The sequence below is a fragment of the Chionomys nivalis genome, chromosome 1 (assembly GCF_950005125.1).
Source record: "Chionomys nivalis chromosome 1, mChiNiv1.1, whole genome shotgun sequence".
NCBI lineage: Eukaryota > Metazoa > Chordata > Mammalia > Rodentia > Cricetidae > Chionomys > Chionomys nivalis.
In genome coordinates, this window is record NC_080086.1 from 181013330 (window position 1) to 181041190 (window position 27861).

Genomic DNA, 27861 nt, shown 5'->3' on the forward strand with positions numbered 1-27861 from the left:
GCACTCTATCGGGATGCAGAACATATAGACTAATGGCACGAATCAGGTTTCACCTACAGGACTTCCTGTTTATGTACCCAGGTACTCTAGAGGACACCAGCCCACTTTATCACACGAACCAATCCCTTCAGCCTGCTGAATGAGTTTCACAAAGAAACAAAGCTTATTATACAGGCATCTTAAAAACCATTATATTAAATCCTTTTTAGAAGGACTGACTTTTTTTTTTTGTTTTTTGTGTTTTGTTTTTTTTTCAACCATTTATATACAGTGTAACATAACAGCTCTGGAGTACAGTACATGCAGCAGAATATACCTGTTGAATACAAAATACTTTCTTAAAATCTTCATCGTTGGAATTCTTTGAAGTTTAAATTATAGAATGCCCATTACTTTGAGAAAATGGTTGAGGAGTACAAATGTCTGCATATGTTGGCCACAGAAATAATCCAAGGCTAACTGGAATAATATTCATAGCACACCAGGAGTGCATAAATAATTTACTTACATTATTAAAATACAACTCATAAAATTCAAGTTCAAGATCTTATAGGATTGTCTATGTAAATCCTGTAAGTGGTTGCCTGGAAATGAGTTGCTTCTTCTTTCCCGTGTCTTTCTTTCTAGAGTCCCGTATAAAACGCCAAGCCGAAGCTCTTCCTCGCTCCAGGGAAGCGCCTCTATTTGTGCCGGCTGCCTCTTCTCTTCATGGCGGCCGTGCATTGTGGGCAGTACCACTTCCCCTTCGGGGCCTCTGTCAAGCCAACACACCCATAGTGGAACCACTCTATCGGACACTGGAAAGAAAAATAAAAACAAAGTGTCGGTACTTGTAAAGAATAAACAGTAAAAATGCTCGGGACACAGAGTACTTCATTTAACTGAAATTAGATTTGTGCGGTCATACTTCTTGGATCCTGGCAGTGTCTTAGAGGTTACTGAGTCCAACTGATCTACTTCATGGACAACGAAATGAAGGCACAGAAAAGGATGCTTCTCTGGTAAAAAGGAGGCGCAGGGACTCCACGACCTGAGCACTACAGAGAGAACATTCACGCACCGTCATCAACTCGGGTGGCCAGGCAGACACATCTTCCAAGGACAAAAGAAGATGAATCTTATAGGAAGAAGGAAAATACGCTAAGATGTAAAGATGCTCAGACATCAGGAAGTGGGATGAGCTGGCTGTAACTAAAGATGTCAAGAGGGGTAGCTGCGCTTCCTTCCTTTCTGCTGCTCTATTCAGAGATATGGAGAAAATCCTCTTGAAACATTCAGAAACTCTTCACTCCACCCATAAGAGAACAGGAGGAACCAGAGGGACCCCATGGGACATGAACTCGCAGTCAGCATCTTCAAGAGCTACCAGAAATGGAGGGATAGCACTGCTTTGAACAGCCCCCATCACACACACACACACACGCACACGCACACACACACACACGACTATACACAGGGCAGGGCAGCTGGGGAGGGCTTGTGCACATCTCAAGTCACATTGTTCTCACCCTGTCAGGGAAAGAACACACACAGCTGTCACTGCATTAAGTCAGTCTGCTATTCCTTACATATTTTACAAATTCCACTCTTGTTAATATTTGGATTCCAATACTTCGGTGCCTCTCCTTGCCAGCACTTCCAAGCTACTCCTCACAAGGAAGAGGAACAGAGGGAACTGCGGGAAGGCAATTAAGGGACGAGTCAAAACCACTGCACAAAATCTGCTCCGTATTTAGTCAAACACCCATCTTTAACCAAAATTAAGTCCTTGCTGTGGTTTGAATATGAGATTCTCCTGATAAGCTCCTAGCTGGGAGCACAGTTTAAGAAGTTTCTAGAACCTTTAGGAGAGGGAGCTTTACTAGAAATACTTCACTGGAGATGGGTTTTGAGGTTTGTTGGCTGTCTCACTTTCCACTTCCCGTGTGGGGGTGCACTATTTAGTATCGGGCAGCTTGCTGACTGCCAGGCCAACCACGCACACCTGCTGCCACACCTCCCTACCACGACGATGCACCTTCTCCTCTGGAACCATGAGTTAAAAAACCTTTTCTCCTGTAAGGGTATTCTGATGCCTTCCTTCAAACCGCCTCTCATTTTCCCACCAGAGATGGCTTGTACCAGCATAAGTCCCCAGAGGAGGGAATGCTGAATGCCGCAATAGCAAGAGGGAAATAATCCCATATTAGGTCATTACTCCTAGGCATCATCTGCCTATAAAAATGTACAGCCTTAAAGTCTCATTTCTTCAGTGTGGTAAACAGCCTGGACTCTAGCAAACACAGTGGAATTTGTAAACACAGTATCTTTTGCAGAAAGAAAGGAAAACACTTAGAACTGCCAGAAGTAACTCTTGAGAATTTAATCTGAACTGTAATACTATACCACTACCTTTAAAAATATTAAGCAGGAAGCTCATGAAGGGAGGAGCTGTGGACATGGTCCTGCTGTAGACACGAAGATGCTCCCATCAGGAGTCATCATACATGAAAACCCGATTTTCAGATTGGGAGACACAGTTATCTATAACTCTTTACATTCTAAGATAGAAAAATGTTAATACTCACATCTTGGTTATCACACCCCACCATCTCGCCGTAGGATACCTAGTTTAAAGAAAATTAGAGAAACTTATTATAACTATGTAATTAGCATCTAATCTAAACTGGGTGTTTCTGATGTCAGAGAACAGACATGGTAGCTCTGAAAATACAAGTGAACATATGGGACAAGGCAAGAGGATACGTCCAGAAACCACCTTTCTTTGGAAGATGGAAAGAATTCACCAGGTAAGCCACCCTGACTGGGAGTCAGGTTTGTGTCTGTCCTTGGGCTAAAACTGTAAACTTTCTTTCTGGCTATCCACCAACTGATGAATTTTATGTCCTCTTGGGTCACTTCTCCATCTGAGTCTGAGTTCTGACCATTAGAGTCTGCTACTGAGATGCGGCAGACACCAGGTGTCCTCAATGACTTTCCACATAAGTTTCTGAGACAGGGCCTCTCAAACATTAACAACATGCATAAAGAATCAACAGAAAATATGGCCAACTTTGCTAGAAGTTAATTTACAAGAAGATAAATGGTTTTATAGCCAAATAAAATGACCATGGGACACAAAACTTTCAAACTAATGCATTGTATTTAAAAGAAAGTTAATACTTAGTGCTGGCCTAGGCTTTAGGAAATGTTATAAATATCAATTTTAGGTAGTAGAAATATATATGTGTGTATCTTGGTAGCCTGTATCAAACACTTATAACATCATTGTATTTGACTGAATTAATATAAAGCTAGTATAAAAGCAATTACAATAAAAATGATGTTTATAATATTTGTGATTTAAAGGAAATGAGAACTATAATAAAATCTACAGCTAGGGATGGACTAAATAAATTATGGTGCAAAGCAGGAGAGCTAGTTTTGAAAAATTTTTAAAAAGAACCTTGTTTCAGTGAGCAAAAGATCGTTTTATCATAGACACACAAGCATACCACATCCATATATATTATGTGCACATAACTGTTACGGAATGAATGTTTGTATTCCTTAAAATTCCTATTTTGAAGCCATAACCCCCTATAACTGAAGACTGGGCCTGTAAGGTGTGGTTATAGTTAAATAAAGTTAGAATCTGGTGGTTCCAATGGCTATATGAGAAGAAACAGTGAAGCTGGCACATGCTTGCATATCTGCACAACATGTGTCCCTGTCTCTGATCCATGAATACTCAGGAAAAAGACAACTGTCTTCAAACTAAAAAAGTGGTCCCTTACTAGAAACCCAGTAACAAGCACCATATTCTTGGATTTCCCAGTCTCCAAAACCATCATAAGATAAATTTCGGCTAGGTAAACCACTTGGCCAATAGCATATTACATTAGCCAACATACATTCAAGGTACACACTGGTGTGACATCAAAGTGTCTCACCATAGGCAGTATTAGAAGGCTGACTTCTGTGTGACTCATGTTTCTTTATACTTTTGGTATTTACAGCAAATATGCTACTTTTATAAGAGGAAAATTACGCAAATAAAGTCACTCTTGATTTTAGCTGGAATAAAAATGTGCTGAAAAATGAAACAGTTATCTTCCTTCCTGTTTATTCAGACTGCACTTTTATAGACAGGCTCCAGGCTTTTACCTGATTACAGATGCAATATCGAGGTTCATTTGGGTCATACGTCCAGTCAACCTGACTGTTGGAATCAGATTCGGGCACTACTGTTGTTTGCTGGGAGACTTCTTGGACTACAGTTGAAGACGATGAACATAAAGATAAGGAAGAGGAGGAGGAGGAGGAGGAGGACTGCTGGCTTGAAGACTTGGTGTTGTTTCTGGAAAAATATTAGACAAACATCAGTTTTATTTGCTCATTACAAAAGGTCCCCTAAGAGTGACTCCTAGTAACTGACATGGAAGGAAAGGACGCACAATGCCCGATGTTAAAGAATCTCATTCAGAAGCAATTCCCCAGAGCAACATTGTTTTTAATAGTTGTTTACAAGTTTTGATTTCTGGAGAATGAAAGTATTGAGAAGAAAATTCTTTTAAAAATTCTATTTAGAATAAATAAAAAGAAAATTCTTTTAAAATGTTTTCAACTTGTAAAAATAATTTCTAAATTAGTTACTATATACTATTGACTTAAAATTTCTGGTAGTATTCAAAAATAATAGCTATACTATCTCACATTATATTTTTACAGTAAACCAAACAATTCTCATTACAACCTTAAACACAAATATACAAAGTAGGTGATGAAATCCTTCTAACATCAGGGACATGTGCTCTATGCCTACCAAGTACAGAACATGGAGCTAAGAGTGTCAAAATTCGTGAACTGCTTACCACCAACTCTATTCTGGAATTCTAAAACACAGTAACTTATTATAAGGAGTTTAATTAAATTTGGGTAATTGTATCAATTTTTAAGATATGTAATATTTCTGTGGCTATTTTACAATGATAATTCTTTCAAGAATTTTGTGGAGAAGTAATACATTTAAAAATAAAATTAAAATACAATTATTAGATAATTTTTTTCTTTTTTATTTATCCTTCTCTCTTATATTACATCCCTACTAAAGTTTTCCCTCCCTCTGTCCTTCTAGCTCCTCCCCCTACCACACTCCTTTCCTCCAGATCCACTCCTCCTCTATTTCCTTTCAGGCCTTATAGGGCTATCAACCAAACATAGCATATCAAGCTGCAATAAGACTAGGGACATCCTCTCATATTAGGGCTGGACGAGGCAGCCCAGTAGGAGGAAAAGGGTCTCCAAAGCAGGCAAAAGAGCCAGAAACAGCCTTGGTTCCCACTGAACACTAAGCTACACTGCAATAACACACACACACACGTACACACACATGTACAAACACACATACATACATACAGAGGACCTTGGTCAGACCTACGTAGACTCCCTGACTGTAATAGTAGGTCTGTGAGTCTCGACGGGCCCTGGTTAGTTGACTCTGTGGCTGTTTTCTAGTGAGATAATTAAATCTTTTGGTCTAGCACTTGTACCTTTTTATCTTCAGACAACAGGGACAGGGTCCCCGCTGTAGCCCTGGCTGGCCAGAGCTCTCTATGTAGACTAGGCTGGCCTTGAATTTGAGGTAGTCCTCCTGCCTCTGCCTTCCAAGTGCTAGGCTTACAGATGAGTGCCATCATGCCTGGCTTGAATTTTCGATATGTATAGATACCCGGTGTATACATCATCTTGGATGAACAGTGGCACATGATAAGTTTTCATTTCCACAGTTCCCACAGTCAGCCTCAGCCTCTCCCATATCAAATCTAGGGATATTTTCATATAATCAGTTTTGGGGACATAAGCAAAAAATTCAGATACTTTACTATTAATCAAAACAAAAAATCTTATGTAAAACCTTCCTGGGATACAATTTGCACTTTATATTAATCAACAATGAAACACCTAAGTTAAAAATGGAAACAGGACTGTAAAATGATCTATCTTAAAGAACTATCTTAAAGAAAGTGAAGTCACTTACATACAAACTCAGGAAAATTACAAATGACCCTAACACTTACAAGACTTCCAGCCTTCCAGGTAAGGCAGCGCAAACGCTGTCTGCCTGCCCCGGCGGTCAGCTTGACTCACTGCAGCCCGCCTTAGCTAATTCCTAGCAGCCCAGCGGAAGCTCCATGCAAGTGGTACTGAGCAAAGGCACACTTCCATCTCAGAACTTACTTGCTCTTTCGGCCACTTCGTGAGTCAGCTGCTGAGGAACTGGCGTTCTGTGTTAAGGTTGTCATGAGCGCCGACGAGGAGGAATAGCCAGCTGTTTCTCTGGGCATTGAAAATTCCTTTCCCAGCTGAAAGTCGTTATTCTTAAACGCCTCGTAACTGGCTTTTAAACTTGATGTCCTTCGTCCTTCTTTCATCTTAAGTAGACAGGCATTGACAGCATTAATATATGTAAATATAAATTTTCTCTTTTAAGAGTGACAAGTTATAGTTATTTAAGTCATTTCGTGTAAAGATTCAAAATAATTTTCATGCTAAATTGAGAAAAACTATGAGAAATGGAACTTCTTAACTTGCACTGTGTGCAAACTACGAAATGCGCAAACTGCAGCCAGCAGAAAGGCCGACTGTGCAGAAAGAACAGAACTGTCCTCACAAGGAGAGCAAGGCTACTTGAGCGCTGACTGGGGGAGGTCAGCGTGTCACGTGCATGATGCATCACTCCCACCCAACAGCCCTTCTGCACTATCACTAAAACACCACCTAGCCTAAAAGCCCAACTGTATACTGAAACCACACAATGTCGTGTCTTACACCTGTCTCTTCACACCTAGTGGCTCCTTGGGGTTTGCCATTGACAGGAATAAAATGTAACATTTGCTTCTAAACCTTTGACTTTTTACCTGTGCTGTTGCTTGCACTGCTTGAGCTGCTGCCATGGTGATTGCCCCTGCACCAGTCCCTGAAGATAATGAGCCAATATTATAGGATGCCAGGGGTTGGGACGAATTCACATTGTAAGCATTGTTGGAGGAAGCTGTGGAATTATTATTTCGACAACCTGCAAAGAAGTAAAGAAATAAAGATAGTTGCAGAGAACATAATGTTACTGAGTTCAGAATGTATTCTTTCCCAGCATATATAATCATTAAATTTAAATTCTTTAGGTACTTTAGGGATTGAACCAACTGAAAAATGGAAAACCAATTGTTCTTTTCTATTCTCCACAGGTAGACATGAACCAGGTTTTCACATGTGGAATTATAACCGTGAGTGTTTTTCTATCCCGTTACTCAAACACAAACAAAATAAGCAAATTATCATATTCAAGAAAACAAGCTTACTCAGTGTGTTCTCCTTAGAAGCATCAGATGTAAGGGTGGACAAAAGAGCTTCAGATTTGAATTTCTTTTCGGGGATATGATCTGTTGCTGTATGATGAGAAGTTGGATTATATTTTCTTTCTGAATAAAAGGAAAGAATTCACACAATTTTAAACTTTAGAGGACTACAGACAGGACATAATAATACCTGTACCTTTTTATCAACCGGCACAGTTATGATCTAGGTTCTCCAGGAAACAGGCCACTATGCTCACCAAGGAGGGACAAGCAAACAGCCTATGCCGTGGGTTTCACTGAGAGAGTAGATATGTCAAGCACTTTAAAAACCTTAGGACCAAAATACTATGCACTATAGTTTCACATATACCATGAGAGAAAGCTCATTTTAATATATTGACTATCATTTAAAGTAACTTTCAATTTACCACTTTTTCCTCTTGTCAAAAAAAATGCAGCAAGGCCATCAACTAGCCAAGCACCCAACGATTCCTTTACGTCCATGCTATATGTAAGCAAGCCCTGAAAGTCAAAGCTGACAGAGACATAGTGATATGAAGAAATACAGTTCAGGTCAGCCGTGATACTCTCTAGAATTGTAGGAAGCCGATAGATGCTGCTGGTATTTCTATATATTCTGCCTCTATGTTTATAGAAGAGACTGACTGTTTTCAGATTAGATACACTTTGCTTAAATGGAAAAGTCTAAAATCAACTGTGATAAAATCCTATTTTTTAAAAAAGAAAATGGAAGGATATTTCTCAATTGGTTATTAGTATGTGGAGCTAATAAAAGAGAACATATAGGTGACAATGAGTTTTAAAATGTACTCAAATCAAACTCACTTTCCACAGGAGTATGTGAATGAGCATGGTGATTGTTCACTGGCTGAGAAGGAGTATCTAATTCCAAAGATCCTAGAGAGAGGGGCACAGAGACAAACCAGGATTAGATGTTACCATAGAACTTTACACACTAACCAACCATAAGCAATATGTTCCCTCACAGATGACTGCCAAACTCTGGTGCATAGTCTATCATCTTAGCTAGACACGTAGAGGATCACAACCTTCGATATCATCCTGAACAACCCTCTCGAAGCAGTAAGACTCATGTATCAGTACTCACATGAAGTATACAACAGCTCAAGGCATGCTAATGTCTAATTTACCACATAAACAGGAAAAGGGGCATTACAGCTCTATGACGGTGAGATCTAAAATCTTCTCTAGTAACAGACTTGAATATCTTTCAATAATAGGTAATCCTGAAGGTCTAGGTATGCGGATATTATCTAGTTACAGACTTGAAGACCTTTCAATAGGTAATCCTGAAGGTCTAGCTATGCGGAGAGGATGACATAGAAAGAAATTCTTTCAATCATGAACATGAATGTGATAATGACAACTCCAGAAAATAACAGCGCTTTGCTTGCAAAAAGCAAAGGGTGTAACTCCTCATACCAAACTTTAAAGTATTTCTAAAGAAATTCTCGGAGTTTATCCCTTGAGATAAAATCATGTCAGGGGCAGGATGGAGCAGATTTTGGAATGTGATCTGAGTTCCATTTCACATGTCTGTGTCTTTGGCGTGGATACTGTATTAACCTTCCTGAAGCAGTGAGAAGGCAGGCTGGGGTATTGTTCCAGCTACCACCAGCATTTCCAAAAGAAAGAAAACCTCCAAGGCTATATAATATTCCATCTTGTTCCCCAATTTCTATTATCCTCAGATAGGTTTCCTCCGGAATAAAGGTATTGCTAATAGAGAAGACAACTGTGTGAATGACGATGTACTTTTCAATTTCCCTGGCTTCTTCAGATGAACCTCACAAATCTGCTAAACATGGAGCTTGGCAACACTGCCCTCATGACACCCACTATCCAGCAGTAGACACAGAAACAGGTTCCACCTGGTAAGTGCACCAACGCCCATGGTCTGCTGGAACACAGTAACTGAATTCTCATAGAAGTCACCCAACAGTGACGACCTACCTCCTCTGGCCCCACTGCCAAGCTATCTGCTTTTATCTCACCTAGTTAGATTGGAAGAGATTCTAAATCAGTTAAAAGGAGAGATCTTGATCTTTTTCTTTGAGAAAATCTCCAGAGTTAAGCCCAGGAAGTATTTGGTACTAAGTTAGAGCACATCAAGTTGAATCTTGCAATAAATAAATAAACAAACAAGTAATAAGCATGGCTTTCTCTGAGAAGGAGGTTTTGGAAACAAAAGAGCAAATGTTATGGAACCAGTGGATATCTCAGTACACACAGGTGAGGCAAAGCCTCAAGATGTTTCTAAAAAGGAAAAACCCAATCTTTCTCAAACCTAAGCACATAAAAACAGACTTAATTCATTTCTTGCTCTTGCTCTTGGTACTTGCATTTCTTTGCCACTTCCTTCTTACCACCGATCAGATTAGCATATGCAGATATTAAAAATGGAAGGAGTGTCAAATATGGAGCCATATACCAATAATCACAGTACCCTAGAACCTGAGGCTGCAAGGTTTTATATAGCAAGATCCCATCTCAAAGTGAAAACACAGAATGAAAAGCCTTTGCATGTTATTTTCATAAAGGGGGGGGTGACATACTGTATTATCTTTCACTGACTGTCACAAAGAGGGAGTGGGGTGATATACTATATTATGTCTCTCACTGACTGTCACAAGAGGGAGTGGAGTGATATACTATATTATGTCTCTCACTGACTGTCACAAGAGGGAGTGGGCTGATATACTCTGTATTATGTCTCTCACTGTTTATGACTCAAAGACTTCAATGCTAGACTTCAGGTTCTGAGACCCAGATGCCACCATCCGCCAAAGGGAATGCATAATTTGAAAGATTTCTGTGAGAAAATGTCTCCTTGGTGACTGACACAGGTAACTCTCTAAGGTAAATGGAAAACCATAAATTGTACTTACGCCTCTCTAATATTTCCGTTATCCCAGCATTATCAGCTTCAAGCTCCATTTTAAACTTTGCCAGTTCCTGATCCAGCTTTCTCAAGTGGCGGTCTACCTGTTTCAAAGAAGATAAAAGATAGAACCAAAATCTAGGACCTTGTTAGACTTATAGTTTAAGAAACTTAAATCTTTGTTTCTTTTAGGGAATCTGCTTCATAGATTTAAGCAAGTCAATCAAATGACACCTTAGTATGAATTGAAATGAATGAAATTTATGCCCTGCAATGCTAAAGCATGCGTGGCAGCCCGAATATGGTGGTTCTGTTGAACTTGTCCACATTGGGTTTCATGGTCTAAGTTGATGAGGATGACTGACCAGGTCTCTTCCTCAAGAGGGTACCAGATCTCATTACAGATGGTTGTGAGCCACCATGTGGTTGGTGGGAATTGAACTCAGTACCTTTGGAAGAGCAAGCAGTTCTCTTATTGACTGAGTCACCTCTCCAGCCCAGGCTAATACTCTCCCAAATCTTACGTTTAAGAAACCAGAGTCTCAAATTTATGTTAGCAAATGTTATATAACCAATTTTCAGAAGTGGGGCTGTGAAAATCCAAGCAAGTGCCAGTGTGAGGGATGGAAGACCAGCAACATTTCAAAATGGGCCTAAACTCTTACCTTCTGCCTATACTCTACCCTGGAGCCATTCCACGGTGCCATGCAGAACTGCCTTTAGACTAACAAAGGGAAGACCCTCAACCAACAGAGGTACAAGTCCAGTCAGTACTACATAGCAGGAAAGTGAACCGTTATCACTGCAAACATTTATGTAAAAACTCAAACAAAAGGGAACTTTAGCTTAAAAAAAAGTCTTCATTTCTGAAAAAGCTTGACTAAAATGGTTTTATTTCTAATACTACTACTGCCTTAGTTATGATGGCAAATTTTTATTTTATGATTTTCTTAGATCCTTTCAATAACTTAGGAAAATTATGATAGTTTTAATAGTAATGTCCTAATACATTTGTAAGATTAATGTCAAATATTTTCCAATATTCTTCCAAACTTACTATTTTAAAAAGAACAAACAATCCATCAAATTATTTGACATATATCTTTATTACAACACTGACAAGATCTTCTTTCAAAATCTATCCTCACTGGATCACTGTTAGGACTCGGACAGCAGAGGATGCAGAACTGGCCCTCTGGTTAGAAACACTTATGCTCTAGCAGAACCTGAGGTTAGGAACCCACCAAGATTAGGCGCCTAGCACCCGTTTTTGGTGACTCACAATCACTTGTGGCTCCAGTTGCAAGGGATCCAAAGCCCTGTTTTGCCTCCATGGCATTGTGCTCATGTGCACAAACCCATATAATCGATAACCACAAACATGCATAATTAAAGAACAAAGTCTCGAAATAAAACAAATGCTGGGCATGGTGGTTCATGCCTTTAATTGGGAAGTAGAGGCAGGGGATCTCTGTGAGTTCCAGGCCAGCATGGTCTACATAGTGAGTTCCAGGGCAGTCAGTGCTATATAGTGAAATCTTCTGCTCTCTTCTCCACCTGTCCCCCAAACAACAACAAGCCCAACCCAACCCAATCAAACCAAACAAACCAGTATGGCTTTGTTACAAACACCACAATGCACTACAACACAAAATGAAAAAAAATTTTTCAGTCGTTCAATTAAGTACTTTGTTTCTAACATGGAGAAGAAGAGGAAAACACCAGCAAAACACAAGATGTAGTGTGCCCAGGGACACTGTGCTCTGTGCTGTAGATGTCCTCTCAGCTACCTGTCACTTTGATAAAATGCTGTGACCAAAAGCAACTTGGGGGGAAAGAGTTTATTTGAACTTACAACTTATAGCCCATTATCTCAGAAGTCAGGACAGAAACTCAAGGCAGGAACCTGGAGGCAGGAACTCATGCAGAAGCCTTGGAGGTGCTGTTTACTAGCTTGCTCCTCAGGACCACCTGCCCAGGGATGGCATCACCCACAGTGAGCTGGGCCCTCCCCTTTCCATCAATCAAGAAATGTGCCGTAATCTTGTTGTAGTGGTTTGAATAAGAATGTCCCCCCACCCCACCCCCACACTGGCTCATGTATTTGAATGCTTAGTCACCAGGGAGTAGAACTGTTAGAAAGATTATAAGGATTAGGAAGTGTGGCACTGGGTGGGGGCGGGGGAGGAGCACTTTACAGTTTCAAATCCCAAGTCAGGCCCAGATGGATCTCTCTCTCTCTCTCTCTCTCTCTCTCTCTCTCTCTCTCTCTCTCTCTCTCTCTCTCTCTCTGCTTACTGATGAGGATTCAGGATGTAGCTCTCAGCTTCTGCTCCTGCATGCTGCCATGATGATAATAGACTAAACTTCTGAAACTGTAAGCAGATCCCAATTAAATGCTTTCTATTTTAATAGTTGCCTCGTTCCTGGTGTCTCTTCACAATAATAGTGACCCCTGCCCGTAAGACAATTGAGCTTCCCTCTTCCAAAATGATTCTAGTTTGTGTCAAGGTGACATTAAAAATAGCCAAGACAGATGATCTCACCCTAAATTTTAAGACATTACTTTTTCCAATTTTATAAGAAAAATCCATGGCTCAGATGGGTTTAGTAACATGCCCAAAGTTATACAGCTTTTGTATTACAGACATAAGATTTAAATTTTACCTATATAAAATATATTATGCTTTATCATTTGTATCTAATGACTTCTGAAACTATGTACAGGAACCAACTGTTCCTTTTCTTTTTAAACTCAGAGACACATAATTCAAATAGCAAAACTAGTAATACTGTACTATTATTTAAATTTTGCATATTAGCAACAACCTTCAACATATTACTTTATAATTTTTCAATCATTTAAGGTTCAATTATCACTTAATATTTACATAAAAATTACTCTTCAGAGTTTGGCAGAGGTCATAAGGCACAATTATTTAAGCCTTCTGGTGTCACATGTTGGGGATATTTTTATTCCTATTCATAGGACATAGGTAACTTGAGCATCCGCTAATGGAATTTCCCTTTCAACAAAAGAATGACCACAGATCTCCATTATTCAACAATTAGCGTCTCTTTTATTGTCAAAATTTAATCTCAGGGGGAACTAATGAAATATTTTTACTCCAAAATACTTAATATAATAAAAAACCTTCCATCAATTTATCTAAAATTAAGTGAGCAATAAACAATGTGCTTCTAATATATTACTGGTTAAATTTGGAGAACATGTGAAAACTGTGAAAAAATTCCTGTGTTCATAGAAATTAGCATTTAGCCAATATATGAAAATTTACAAAGTTTTAACATAACAAAGACCTGAACAAGATACAGTGTAAACGTATCAAATAAGCATCAGTTTAATAGGAGTGGTTAAGCAGTATAAGAATAAAAGATGCAGCAAAGTGATACTGGGCTGTGGTAGACACAAAGGTATGAATGATTCAGTGAAGAGCACACTGTACTTAAATAAGGAGAACTGAGGAATCACACATGTATGGAGATAGTCAAACAGAGTTCAGAGGAAAAGAAAGAACGGTCCAGGCTGTGATATATAGAACAGAGAGGGAGAATGCTGGAATCTCAGTTGGGAAGGTAGTCTAAAGAGATGTGAAGGTGTTTCCCCCACACCACACACTTAATTCATTCTAGTTCTCTACTTAAAAATCATTTTATTAGATATATTATTGATGAAGTTCACTAGATGGCTCAGAAGAAGCAACAGAATTCAAAGAATTAACAATCCTCAGAACTAATTTCCTACCTCAGCAGGCAGAGCAACCATAACCACCCTGAGGGTGTAGCTCTGGAAATGGCTTCTTGATTTAAAAGCAACTGTGAACTAATTACTTTCTAAGCAACTCTTGGGCAATGTGAATTATTTTCCTTAAATTTACTAAAACAAAATGAGAAGTTAAAGTAAGTTGAGTAGGAGATTTAACTTTTGCTAAAACCATAAGACACTCTGTAAACAGTAGTGAAGGGCTATAAAGAACTGAACTGAATTGAAATCACATGCCTTCCCCACAAAAATGGCAAGATCCTGTTCTTTCTGCTTGATGAAGTGCACACACAGGTGTCAGACAAAGCAAGCTCTTAGACTGTGCCATCCCCCAACACACACACACACACACACTTGAACCTGAAAGGTTGCTTTACAATAATAAAGAAGGTACTGCTCTACTCAGGAGGGATTTTGTGCTTCTCACAGATTCAAAACCAAAGTTAAACATAGACTCTTAGCATTGATCAATGGAAATAAATGGTATCCACAAAAACTCTTCTGTTCTAGCTACAAATCACTCTATAACCTCAACCACAATGGCTAAGTTTAAACTACTGTCTTTTTCCAGAAATATTCTGAGACAAAGAAAACATTATTTAGCATATTCATGATCATAAAGAATTTAGTCACACTTGGCCTCTTTGTATAAAACAAAAAACCCTACATCTCTTAATATTTTAGAGTTGAAATACTTTATTTTTCTCCTTTGAATCTCCCAGTTTTTTAATGTTCAGAATTTACTAATGAACCTAAATTAAATTTACATATAACTTTAAAGAGTTTCTATATGATCAATTACTTAAATGACAGTCAAATTTTTTAATTTAGATATCTAGCTTGACCTTAAAGAATGGGCAAACAAGTCAAACAAATTATTAAGTTCCAAGAGAAAATCTACAGCAATTAGAGGCAAGTTATTCCATGAGAGGGTTTTGCTATAAGGAAAAAGATAAATTGGTATATGTGTGGGGGGAGAGAATGGAGGGCAGTAATGACAACAAAGTATCCTCTGAAAAATCATAAAAATGGCTCATTACATCCCTAAATTATATAAATAGATAAAAATGTGAACTATTCTCCTTTGACTGAACCAAACACTTGGAAAATAAGCTACATCTAACAACCTCCCTGAAAGACAGCAGGGAAAGAAAACAAATCAAAGGTCAGGCTCATATAATGCTAATTTCTTAATTAGAGGATGGGGAGAGAACTCTCAAGTTCATAGGTAGAATAGGTCTGAGGTTTGGTCATCTCGGGGGCTGCCAGAACATATAAACAGAAGCTAAAACTCTAATTTTAGCGGAGTGCAGATAAATCAACTTTACTGGGTATTGCAATGTAATAAACACTTCTTAGACAGTAGTATTTGGTTAAGGAACACAAATTATTATTTAATGACTGTTTACAGATTAGAATTTTAGGAAATTATCTAACATGGTAATTTTTTGTTTTGTTCCCAGAAGTTTCTACATTTGTAGATGCTTACTATGGTTTCCTTCCTTAATAAATGACATAACCAGTGTAGTTTGGTCATAGGAATATATCCATTTACAACTGATATTAAAAGGAAATAAAATACTACAGTGTGAAAAAACACAATAAAACCCCATTTTCTATAAAACATGAAACATGAAGTCTGACAGTAGACAGGTTCAGTGCCTCCTACTGGAAATGTATGTACAGAACTTCAGAGGTGTTGCAGATTTCAAATGCCTTCAGATTTGGGGAGGTTTACATATACTACTAAGATATCCTGAGGACAGAATCAAGACTCAATGAAACTTCATTTTCATTTCATACACACATAATCTAGAGGGAATATCCATATCCTGTTTTGCCACTAACTTGTCACTTGATTTTTTTTTAACATGTAACATCGTGTCAACACCCACAAAAGTTCAATTTGGGGGAGCATTTCATATTTTGAACCATCAGATTGGTAAATCAGTAAAGCCTACTCTTGCTTGGTGGAAGGTATCCTTACGGCTTGAGCCATCTTGCTAAGTCAAATATTTAGTATTTTAAAATATCCCTTTTTGCTGAAAAAATTTGAAAATCTTCCTTTAGAAGAGCTCTTTTGCAATTATATACATTAGGAAAAAAACTATCTAAATTGAAGAAACTAAAAAACATGAGAACATATTAAAAAGAATACTAAAAAGAACTGAGCAAAGACAGGATCAAGAAGGACCCTGGAGAACATAGTAAAATAAATCCATAATAAAATATCAATGGATTTCAACCAAGAACAGAGCATGATGAGTGTGTATTTTGGGATAAACATGATAGATTTATCAACTCAGGTTGGGCAGCCCACAGTTACTATTATCTGCATTTGACCAGTTGTGGTGGATCTCTGTAATAGTCTCCATCTGTTCCAAAGAAGTTTCTTTGATGATGTAAGAGCTACACTTACCACAGATTTATGGATTACCCACTGTATTGGTTTAGGAAAGTGGCAGTAGTAGGTTCTCTAGGGTCTATAACCCCTCCAGCCATTAGTATCTGCATAGTTTTACAGTATCAGGCTTTAAATCCAATCAGACAGCTATTGGTTACACCCAAGACAGAAGAGCCACTACTGCAGCATTGGGGATATCTTGCTATGCCAGTTATTGTTATGGCTCATAAACTTTATAGTTGGGTAGGACGTGGGTACTCAGGGAAAATTGCAGAAAGGGTGTGTGCGTGTGTGTGTGTGTGTAAAGATTAAGTGCCCAAGGACCAGGAAATGTAAACCTGGATGTCTTCTTGACATAACAGGGAAGCTGCACCCATGAAATTTCAACAATGTGATCGCCTAAGAACTACACAATGAATACCAATCGCTATGCCAACACGGATAGAGAAGTTTTACATCCCTGCATGAAGAGCTATGGAAAATCAATGGCTGGTGAGAGAAGAATCAGTTTTCTTCTAGGATGAGCTCCCTGATAGGTTATTCAATTCCAAGCGGTCAGCCCTAAATGCATGTATATATGAGCAATGTTAAACAGACTCAGCAGGAGATCTCCCCCTACACACACACTCCCACTCACTCAATGTACACACAGATATATAGAGAAAAAGATTAGATAGACAATCAATAAATGATAGATGTAATAATTAAAAAGCGGTCATAGGTTTGTGAGGTAATGAGGGGACCCAGGGAGGACTTGGAGAGAAAAAGGTAAAAATGATGAAAATATACTATTCATGCATGAAACTCTCCAAAAAAAAAAAAAAAACTTCATTTTAAAAAGGATCCAAGTTGAAACACAATTTAGAAAAGCTACTCTAGTCTTTCTAGCAAGTGATGACTATATTAGAGGGGTTAGCACTTGAAACAATACAAGAGGGTTTCTAGAGACTAGCTCTTTATCTTGTCTGGGCTATGGTTCCAACATTAGTGAAAATCTAAGTAACGTATTCAGTGTATGTATATTGTATTCTAACTACACTCCAATTTTTAAAAAGCACCAGAAGTACGGTAGGCTAAACAAGTAGGGAGAAATTACTGGGTGAGTAAACAGACCAGGCCGTGGAGATTAAGGATGAGGAAGACAGGGTGAAGGACTGTAGTCTCCCAATCTGAGAAACTATAGATCAGTGGATCTTCTGAGATAAGGGGTGGGGGTGAGAGAGAAGGAAAAAGTCTCAGAAATGTTCAGGCTTAAGGGATTGCTATCTAGCTTATGAAACCAAGAGAACACATGGAAAGGTAACTGAGAAGTGTTTCTCTACTGTGTGGGAGTTATGTGGGTAGGAAATACAAGAGTACATGACCAACCAATTTACTGTGGTATGGTAATTGATCTTCCCTGCCCTCTGGTCAGGGAATAAAAGAAAATTATCTATGAGTCACACTTGAAGAATAAGAAAGAATAAGGGCTAAGAACTGAGCCCACGAACACCATCATTAGGAGCTACACAAGAGACCAAGAAAGCCACAAAGGTGGCAACGTTTTAGTGGAGCTTTCATGTAACAAAACATGAGCAAAAATGACAATAAAAAGAAAATGGTAAACAGCATTCAATTTCCCAACAGAGTCAAAATGGACTATGAGTGCCCAATGGATTAAATAAAGAAGTTATCAACTGAAGTTTCAAGGGCCTGGCACAGAGAATACAAACTGCCATGGACTTGGGTGGCAACTAAAGATAAGAGAATGTCAAAAAGTATGAATGAGAAACTCAAGGAAGACTATGCTTCAGAAAAGATTTGTTTGGGTGCCTAAGTGTCTTTAAAAAAATAAGGGAGAAGCAAATGCTTAAATGCTGGGGTATACAGCCAAGAGACAAGAAAAGAAAAAATATAAAAAGGAAAACAAAGACTGAAGAATGGAATGCATATGTGATACAGCAAAGCCAAAGAAGATATTAGCAGTGATGGGAACAGTAGTAAAAGTGAACGTTCATAAGTTCAAGGCTAGCCTGGACTACAAGGAGAGAGCCCATCAGAGACAGAGAGACCGAGACAGACAGATGGCAGAGTGGGGATATGGAGGAATAAGAGGTAAGTAAAGCTATAGAAAGATGATTCTATATCTATATATCTATATATATCTATATCTATATCTATCTATCTATCTATCTATCTATCTATCTATCTATCTATCTATCTATCTATCTATACAGGAAGAGATAATGGCCCAGAGATAATTGCAAAAGCGGTCACTAAAAAGCCTCAAATTATATTCTTGTCAGTGCAAGATGAGGTCACATGACTGGAGAGGGAATTTTGGTAGGAAATGAGGGCATTGTTTTGGAATAACTATGGGGAAGAACAAAAAAGAGACTCCATTTAAGCACAAGGATTAATGCACAGTGTCTAAGGAAAGGGTCCAAATACTGAGTGAAACCAACAAGCCTGCAGATGCACCAGCTTCACAGCTGCCTCCTATCTCCAACTGCGCTAACTACAAGTGATGGCTGGCAACTGTCGGAGCCAGGGAAGACATTTTAAGATGGCAGTGATGCAGAAGAAGATACTGAGGAAAAGTCCATGTGGATGAAAGTGCAAGAGCTCAATAGACTCAGATAAAAATGGATGGTAAAGTAGAAAGAAATGAGGCCCAGATGCAAGCGGTATTTCAGAGGTGGAGAGAGTTACATGGTGCTCAGACATGAGGAGTGCTGACAGAGGACTAAATGACTAGGGGTAGGATGGCTCATAGGAGAACAAACAGGAGCCAGGGCCCTGGTTCCTAATGAATGAAAGGCACTGCTACAGAAGCCATTAAAAGTTGTCGACAATGAGAAGTAGAAGAAAATTAAGATGATTAAATCTCAAAAAGGAATTTCGAAGCCTCGTATGCAGGGGCTAGGGAGATGACTCGGTAGTTAAGAGCATTTACTGCTTTGCTGAGGACATATTTGTACCCAGCTCACAACAGCCTGTCTCCAACTCCAAAGGTTCCAAAATCCTCTGCTGGACTTCACAGGCACCTTGCCCCCCACTCCCCAGAAAGCTTGTGTGTTTTTCTCTCTTTCTCTCTTGGAAACCTTGTGATCTATGTCTGTCTGTCTGTCTGTCTGTCTATCTATCTATCTATCTACCTATCTAATATCTATCTATCTAATATCTACCTACGTACCTATCTCTCTCACACACACATACATACATACAAAAAATATTAATAAAATCTGTGTTTCTGAGGTACGATATGGCACATGAAAACATATAATGTGCACTATTCAAATCAGAATAAATGCACCCATCTCCTTGGCACTTGATCTTTTGTTCTTAAGGGAAAAAACAATGGGACCCATTCTTCTAACTTTTTAAGACAACACACGCCAGTGCGAGTAGGCACTGTAACTTAGTATCTACTCGCCAACCTCCCCCATGATCCCTAGCATCTTCACAACCTCTAGCCTGATTCTGAATTAGGTATTTCAGATAAGAGATAACGCAGATAAAAGGCATTACGATAGGCATAAAAGGGTTATTAAAACAGCAATGGTATCGTTTTAAAGGAAAGGGAGGCAAGGTAGCAGACAGGGCGGCAGAGGTGGCAAGGGGAAATGGAGAAGGAGCGGCGGGCCGCTTCCTGCCACCCAGCTCCCGGCCGCTTGGCTAGCTTATGCCCCGAAATAACAACACACAAACTGTATTCTTTTAAACACTGCCTGGCCCATTAGTTTCAGCCTCTTATTGGCTAATTCTCACATCTTGCTTAACCCATTTCTAATTTGTGTAGCACCACGAAGTGGTGGCTTACCAGGAAAGATTGAGCAGGTCTGACCTGGCGGCTGGATCCATTGCGTCTGACCTCACTTCCCTCCTTCCCAGCATTCTGTTCTGTCTACTCCACCCTCCTAAGGGCTGGCTTATCAAATGCCCAAGGCAGTTTCTTTATTAACCAATGAAATCAACACAAAACAGAAGACCCTCCCACATCAGGGAAAGGAAAAAAAAAAGAAAAATGTCAGGCCTACCTAGAAATATTAGTACATAAAAGAAAATAGCTTCAATTTGGAAGGGCTGAGAAAACTCCAGTTGGAAAAAGGAGATAAAAGTGAGTCTTTAAAGGAGAGAAAGCTATTCTACGAGTGGGGTGTGTGCACGTGCGCTTGCATGCATGTATGTGCATGTAGGTGTATGTTTGCGCATGCACGTGTGGATGAAAATAGTTTACCAGAGATTAAAAGGTCATTTTATAGATAAAGAAGCTGAGGTTAGAGATGAAATGGTTTAGTCACAGCCACGGAAGCATTTGACAAGAGTTTCTATTGCCATTGCTACAAAATTATGGATGGCCACTTATCCTGTCTACTCCATGTACTAAGAACCTGGCTGATTATAGTCATTAAAAACAAACAAACAAAACCTCAACTACTTGGTCTCTCACCAGAACTTTATGACCATATAACCCTACAGCTGAAGATACCATACAAAGGCAAGACAGAGGCGTCAAAACAGAACTGGGCTGGAAGTTTCCTTCCCACCACTGCTATGAGAGAAACATCACCACTCTTCCCCAGCTGCGAGCCATGAGGTATAGTAACAACTGGCAAGGCAAGATGTGCCCTCTGGTTCCAAAGCGCCTTAAATGTTTTGCAGCAAGCAGACAGCTGATTGGATGTGAAGCCCACTCCACAGGAGGAGCCTAACACTGTAAACATGGTGAAGAGTTCATGGCTGGGGAGACAAAGGCCTTCCAGGAAAATCTACTAATATGGTTTTGCTAAATGGCCACGTTGTCAAATTTCTTTCTAAATACTCATGTTTATTTGTACACCTTAGTGTTGTTCTCAGCCTGGGTCAGAGAAGCCACTTAGTACAGTATGGGGCAGTTAAAACAGACTCTTAACTAGTCAATGTGCCATGACTACAGGATGGGGTAGTCAGCCCTAAGGGGGACATCGTCATAATCCCTTCCGAGGCTTTGGGAACAAGGTGGTGCAGCCAGAGGTTGGGAGATGTGAAACAGAACACAACTCTGGGCACGCCACAGCACTGCACAGTGAATTCACTGCAGCTGAGGTTACTAGCACAAAACTGAGCCTGTCACCATTTTATCATGGATAACAGAGGGACCTACGGGGTTCCACCCTTCCTTCTGGACGGTCTATTGGCAGTTAATGGTTGCTGGGGTATAGACTAACATTTTCTTCAGTGGTGGCGCAACTGATAAGCTGCGTGCTCAAGGAAATAACCTCCAACCCATGCATGTGCGAAGAACTCTAACTGAAGTAGGTCACACAGAGAAAGAAGATGCCCAAGTAGGAGGTTGGCTTCCTGAGGACAGTGAGGGTTTCGGCAGGAGTCAGAATTAGAAGTGAAAATGACTAAAATCCACTATAGACATGTGCTATAACTGTTGAAGGACAAAACAAGTGCAATAATGACAAAAAAGAATACAGCTCATCGAAGCTGTACTTCTACCTGTAGTAACTAAGGTCTTAAGCACTTTCAGAAGCCTCACAATAGGAAACTCTGCGTTTTCAATGAAGCTTTGCTTTCTTTTCACAACAGTTTATTTGCAACTGTTCCTTTCAATCACTTGTCAGTGCAGCAAGCTTAAAAAGATAATTAAAAATTTCCCTGTATAAAATCGATAGCATACTTTCTTCCATACAACTGATACTGAAGTGTAACGCATTTGACTGTATGCATTGTCAATACAGTGGGTACCTTGTGTCCCGGTTGGCCTTAACTACAGTCATCTGAAACAGGAATGGCCTAGATCAGATTGGTCTGGGGGCATATATGGAGGAGGGGTTCTGTCTCGACTGTTAATTCTATGGGAGGGTCCTGTCCACTGAGGGTGGAACCATTCCTTGGGAAGGTAGTACTGGGCTCTACAAGCTAGCTGAGCATGAGTGTATAGGTCAGCAAGTACAGTTCCTTCATGGTTTCTACTTCAAATTCAGTCCTGTCTTTTCTTGACAAGCAATTGTAACCTATATGATGAAATAAATCTTTTCCTCCCTGACATTGCTTTTGGTCAGAGTATTTTAGAGAGATATTTACTTGGTCAGAGATGAGAATAGGACATTTTATAATGTGCCATGTTTGCTAATAACATTTTAATTGCATGTATTTTTTCAATGATAAACTGTATCTGAAAAACACTGCAAAAATAAGATGTAAAATGTAAAAGATGAAGTCAATCAGAAGTGAACATTGTTTTTCTCTTTCAACTTACTCTGACAAAGAGAGAAATTAATTTTCCTAAACTATATACTCAAGGATAATGATACCATCATACTACCAATTTGAGAAGCAAATGCATGTGTAAATCTCTTTTTGGGAATTCCAAACTTTCAGAAATACTGTTGCAAGAAAGAAACACTTTTTTTTCCTTTTCTTTTCTTTTTATTAAAATTTTGTGACATACAATATATTTTTATCAAGTTTTTCTCCTCCCCCAGCTCCTCCAAGATCCTCCCCATCCCCTTGCCCTCCCAACTCCACGTTCTTTCTCTCTCTCTCTTAAGAACAAAATAAAACAACCCCCTCCCCAAGACAGAGGAGAAAACAAAACAAAACAAAAAACGGTAAGACAGAAAACAACAAAAAACAAAACAAAAAGTACACACTTAACATGGAACCCTCTTTCTCATTTTAATCAGACTACTGAAACCAACACAGTACTCTTAATTACATTTTATCATAGAAATAATTTCAAAATGTTAGAAAAAAGGTTTATTAAATATAGTCAATTCTTTCTGAAATAAAACTACCACCCACAATCTTACAGTAATCTTCATTAACGTGTGGCTTTTGACCTATTAACTAAACACTGTGCACTTCCATGACTCTTCCTCAAAGACACAGACACTGAACTCTCAAATTAAATGTGATCAAGAGAGCAACATTCCAGATTACATTTAAATAAAACTGACAACAAAATCCTGAATACTGGTAAACATTGTAGATTATGCACATTATTTTACTTACCAAATCATATATTTGGTTTGCCAACTGTACTTTCTCATCTGCATCTTCCAAAGCCTTATAGTAGTCCTAAAGAAAAATTTTCATTTTAAGCACTGGTAACTTTAGCATGCATACATACATATATATTCCTGCCTTTTCATTATTCTTTTCATAAGCTTGTTATCATCCAGGCATCTCATATTAGCAACAGTAAGCCTCCCATCGTAGGGGTGCTTTGGAGAGCATTAGAAATGAAGGACAATGTCAAAAAGTAAAAGAAGATGTTTAAAAATCGCCCACGCCTTTAATCCCAGCACTTGGGAGGCAGAGGCAGGCGGATCTCTGTGAGTTCGAGACCAGCCTGGTCTACAAGAGCTAGTTCCAGGACAGGCTCCAAAACCACAGAGAAACCCTGTATCAAAAAACCAAAAAAAAAAAAAAAAAATCTCAGAAAAGACAAATAAAAAGAAATATGCTAAGTTCAGTCTCCTTAGTAGAAAGTTATGAGTTAATAAATATATGAAAGAACAAAACAATGCTAAGATTTAGCTAATATATAAAACATACCAACACCTCGTTTATACAACTTAAAAATACTTATCTTACGTGTATATGTTGCCTGCATGTATGTATGCCTACCACATGCCCCCGAAGTCAGAAGGGGCCATCAGATCCATTCAAACTGCAATTACATATGGTTCGGAGCCATTATGTGGGTGCTGGGAATAAGAGCAGTCAGTGCTCTTAATCATTGAGCCATTTTTCCAGTCCTGATTTTTACGGCAAAAACACAGCCTTACATAGGATTCTGATCTGCACGTTTCTGCTGTCCAACTGGTCTTCAGTTCTAGGTATAAATTCATACCACCCAAATTGTAGTTTATAGTTTTTTATATCATGATTTTAAAAAACAAAATTATTTTTTAAACAAGAAAAAAGTATATGAGCTTCCACAAATCACTAGACTTTTAGGGGTCTGTTCAAGTTGGGCTACATCAAATCCTTTTCAGTTGAAGGGGATGGCCAGTGAACCCTGGATTTACATATGCAAGTTCTAAACTCCTACGTACCTGGGTCCCCAGGTATTTCATAAGGCTAGACTACTTCTCTCATGACTTCAGATTTTCCCCTTCCTAACAGAAACACTCTTCCTTCCAAATGGAAGAATAACACAACTATGAAAATTTTAGTTCCAAAATTAATTTTTCTGTAGATCCCTGAAAATTTATATAAAGGTTGGGTGTAGTTACGTAATCTTCCTCATAGTAAAGTCTTTGGAGCTGGGCTTCCAGTGCAGCCTTGAAAACACCAGATCCCACAGCGCAGCACTCGGCGAGCACACCTAAGCTGCACTCTAATCAGGAGGACACTAGCTAAACCCCAGAAAGTACTACAGGGAAGCTCGAAATTGGTGGTTCTCAGTCCTTCTAATGCTGTGACTCTTTATGTTGTGGTGATCCCAACCATAAAATTACTTTGTTGCTACTTCATAACTAATTTTTCTACCGTTATGAATGGTAGGGTAAATATCTGTGTTCTCCGTTATAAATCCATAATGTAAATATCTATTTTCTGATGGTTTTGGAGACCCCTGTGAAAGGACTATTCGACCCCTAGAGGGGTCATGACCCACAGGATGAGAATCACTGCTCTAAAACATAACAAGCACCCCCAAGTCACTCATAATGTTGCTTCATTCAATACCCAGGGATTAACCTCACTTTAAATCTCTCTCTCTCTCAGAGGGTCGCAGTTGTGACTGACAATCACTCAAGGTATTCATTCCACTTACTTTTTTGATGGATGCCATCTGCTCTTCTCGCCACTCGGGTTTGTTCTTCTTTGCATTCATAAAAAATTCGCTAACTCTTTGTTCTAGTTGATCCATTGCATCTGATATAATAAAACATTTCATACTTAGCCAACCAAACTGCTCTGATTTGAAGAAAGAAAAAGAAGTCTGATAACATGTACTATTTTAGTTTTCTAGGTGCTTATATGCATTATGCTATTAGTCTATAAACAGTAATGCCTTAATTACCTTAGTTTCAAATAGCTGCAATATTCTGTGCTGGCATTTCCTGATACTCAAGGCAGAGTCAATGACACAGACAAGTATCACAGCACTGACACTAGCTAATGGCATTACGTCGGCTGGTGATGGCATCCTTAGTGCTCCCTAAGAGGACTGCTGGAAAGTCTTCATGCTTCTTTTAATAAAAATAGTGATAATACATTCAACATGTGCAGCATAGCACCAAGCACCCATCACTTCGGCTCATATGAAAGTTATGAAATGTGTGATCATCTTAAGATGCCATTTATTCACTCAATACACATGATATTTATTCTATGCAAGGGTTTTCCAAAGCCCATACCAAAAATAATGACTTCAGTGGATGACTGCTAAAAAAGACAAACAAATAAAAGGGATTTTTCTGTTATGGAATGGAGAAAACCTTGTTTACTATATTTGTCATTTAAAGGATTTTACTTGGCCAGGTAGTGGTAGTGTATGCCTTTAATCCCATAACTTGAAAGGCAGAGGCAGGAGGATCTCTGTGAATTCAAGGCCAGCCTGGTGTATAAAGTGAGTTACAGGACAGTCAGGATTACACAGAGAAACCCTGTGTCGAAAAAAACAACAACAACAAAAAAACCAAAAATGCATTTTACTTTCAGTTCATTTGCCAATATTAGACATGCTGCTACTTTTGTTAACACGTAATCACGTTTAACTTCAGAAAACACCAGTTTTATAAAAAAGCAAATTTGAAAACCCTGTAGTATTTAAACTAAATCCAAACTATCAAAGAATTTTTTTAAAAAATCGAAAGATTAAAAATGTTTTAAATAATCCCTTACTCTACACTTATTTGTAATGGATAGTATACATCCTAACTATCTGTATTATTTTCAATTCTCAGATTGTCTTTAAAAAAGGCCCAAGGCAGGCAGCAAAGCAGCCAAGGTGGATAAGAAACCGGTGATGCCCTAAAGTGACCCCAAATCTACTGCTGTCAAGCTCTGGTCGATCCCTTTGGAATGTGTTTTAGCAAATGTTTACTACTATAACTGCATTAAGTCAAAAGGAAATCACACATACACCTGTCACACGTGTATGACGGGCTACATGGCTATGCATCCTAAGAGATGACCCAGGGGCTGAGATAAGTACAACTGGGAACAAAAGGTACCAAAAAGTGTGTGTGTGGGGGGGGGGCTGAAAATGAAAAGGCTCTCTGCAAACTCAAGCTGCCTTTGAGCGAGCCACCTCCAATATGACTTTTCAAAACAACGAGGTCAATTTCGGGAATAAGTCACACACAAAAACTACCAAACATTGATTGACAGAAAAATCAAAGCTGAGCCAGTATGGTGGTCCATGCCTATAAACCCCAGCGCTAGGTAGGCAGAAGTAGGAAGATCAGGAGATTAGGGCCAGCCTCGTATGAGATCAGCCTGAGCTATGTGGTTGTGTTTACAAAACTAGAAACGGGTAGGAAAGCCTACCAAATGTCTAAATTTCTATAAAGAGCAGATCGGAAGATTTGCCAAATAATTATCTTTCTCACTCGTTTTGGCTGAGAAAATAACCATGCTGATGACAGCTCTAAGTGTCTTTCATAAGGTGCAACTTGTCAAAGTTCGGCTTTCCAAGTCCACTAGGGTCCCTAAATCGCCGCAGAGAACCCGTGATTCTAAGTCCTTACTCTTGAGAAATTCGGGAGACAGGGAACTTTTAAGGCTGAATGCAGAACTGCAAGTTCCACACGCAGGCTCAAGTGCAAACCTTCTGAAAAGCACGCGAGTTTCCACCGCGCTGCAGTGTCGTCATCTCCATGCTGTTGTACACAAACACTGTGTTTGCTGTGCCCCGCGTGTGAAGGGAATGGTGTGCCTGCCGCCTCCTCTAACAGCGCGGGAAAAGTAGCGCGGAGAAGCCGCCAGGCGACGCCCGAGGGTGGCCGGGGCTGTGCGGGGCCGGGGAGAGGCGCCACTTACTCTGCACCTGCAGATCCATCTCGCGCATCTCGGTGAAGCGGTCCCGCAGGTCCATGGGCAGCTGCTCAATCACTGTCAAAGGCACAGTCCGTCAGAGGGCGGGGCCAACGGCGGAGGGACGCGCTGGCGTCACGCGTGCGTGCGTGCGTGCGGGGGGGGCGGCTCACAACGAGGCTGCCAGTTACCGTGAGAAAGAAACATCCCCCGCTCCCCCTCCCTCCCGCCATCCCGCCCGCCCGGCCACTCGCGCTCCCGCCCGCCGCGGATCCCGTCCGCCGCGTCGCCGGCGCCGCGCACTCACTTTCCAAATAGTCTTCTAGGTACAACATCGCGGCCCTGACTGCTGCGGGGACGAACGGGTCCAGGGGTTTATTTGTGTCACTCGCTGTCGCCGGAGTTTTGTCCCTTCCAATATGGCGCCTCCGCTAGCAGCACCCGCTCG

General features: G+C 39.7%; 1 protein-coding gene across 1 annotated transcript; it reads right to left on the minus strand.

Moving 5' to 3' along the window:
- On the minus strand, positions 1-27861 carry Ing3 (inhibitor of growth family member 3). Its single transcript, XM_057789358.1, has 12 exons — positions 27721-27861; positions 27420-27491; positions 25207-25307; positions 23436-23501; positions 10268-10364; positions 8184-8255; positions 7341-7460; positions 6900-7057; positions 6220-6413; positions 4147-4339; positions 2568-2606; positions 1-797 (listed from the first exon to the last, which is right to left on the minus strand). Exons 1-12 carry the CDS (start codon positions 27746-27748, stop codon positions 681-683), a joined length of 1257 nt encoding a protein of 418 aa, XP_057645341.1. The 5' UTR covers positions 27749-27861; the 3' UTR covers positions 1-680.

Excerpts from the sequence above, each read along its gene's own strand:
- Ing3 (XM_057789358.1), bottom strand. The coding sequence starts at position 27,748 with ATGTTGTACCTAGAAGACTATTTGGAAA. Across the intron at positions 8,256-10,267 it reads AACGGAAATATTAGAGAGGC|GATCTTTGGAATTAGATACT; the intron begins GTAAGTACAATT and ends CCCTCTCTCTAG. Across the intron at positions 2,607-4,146 it reads GATATTGCATCTGTAATCAG|GTATCCTACGGCGAGATGGT; the intron begins GTAAAAGCCTGG and ends TCTTTAAACTAG.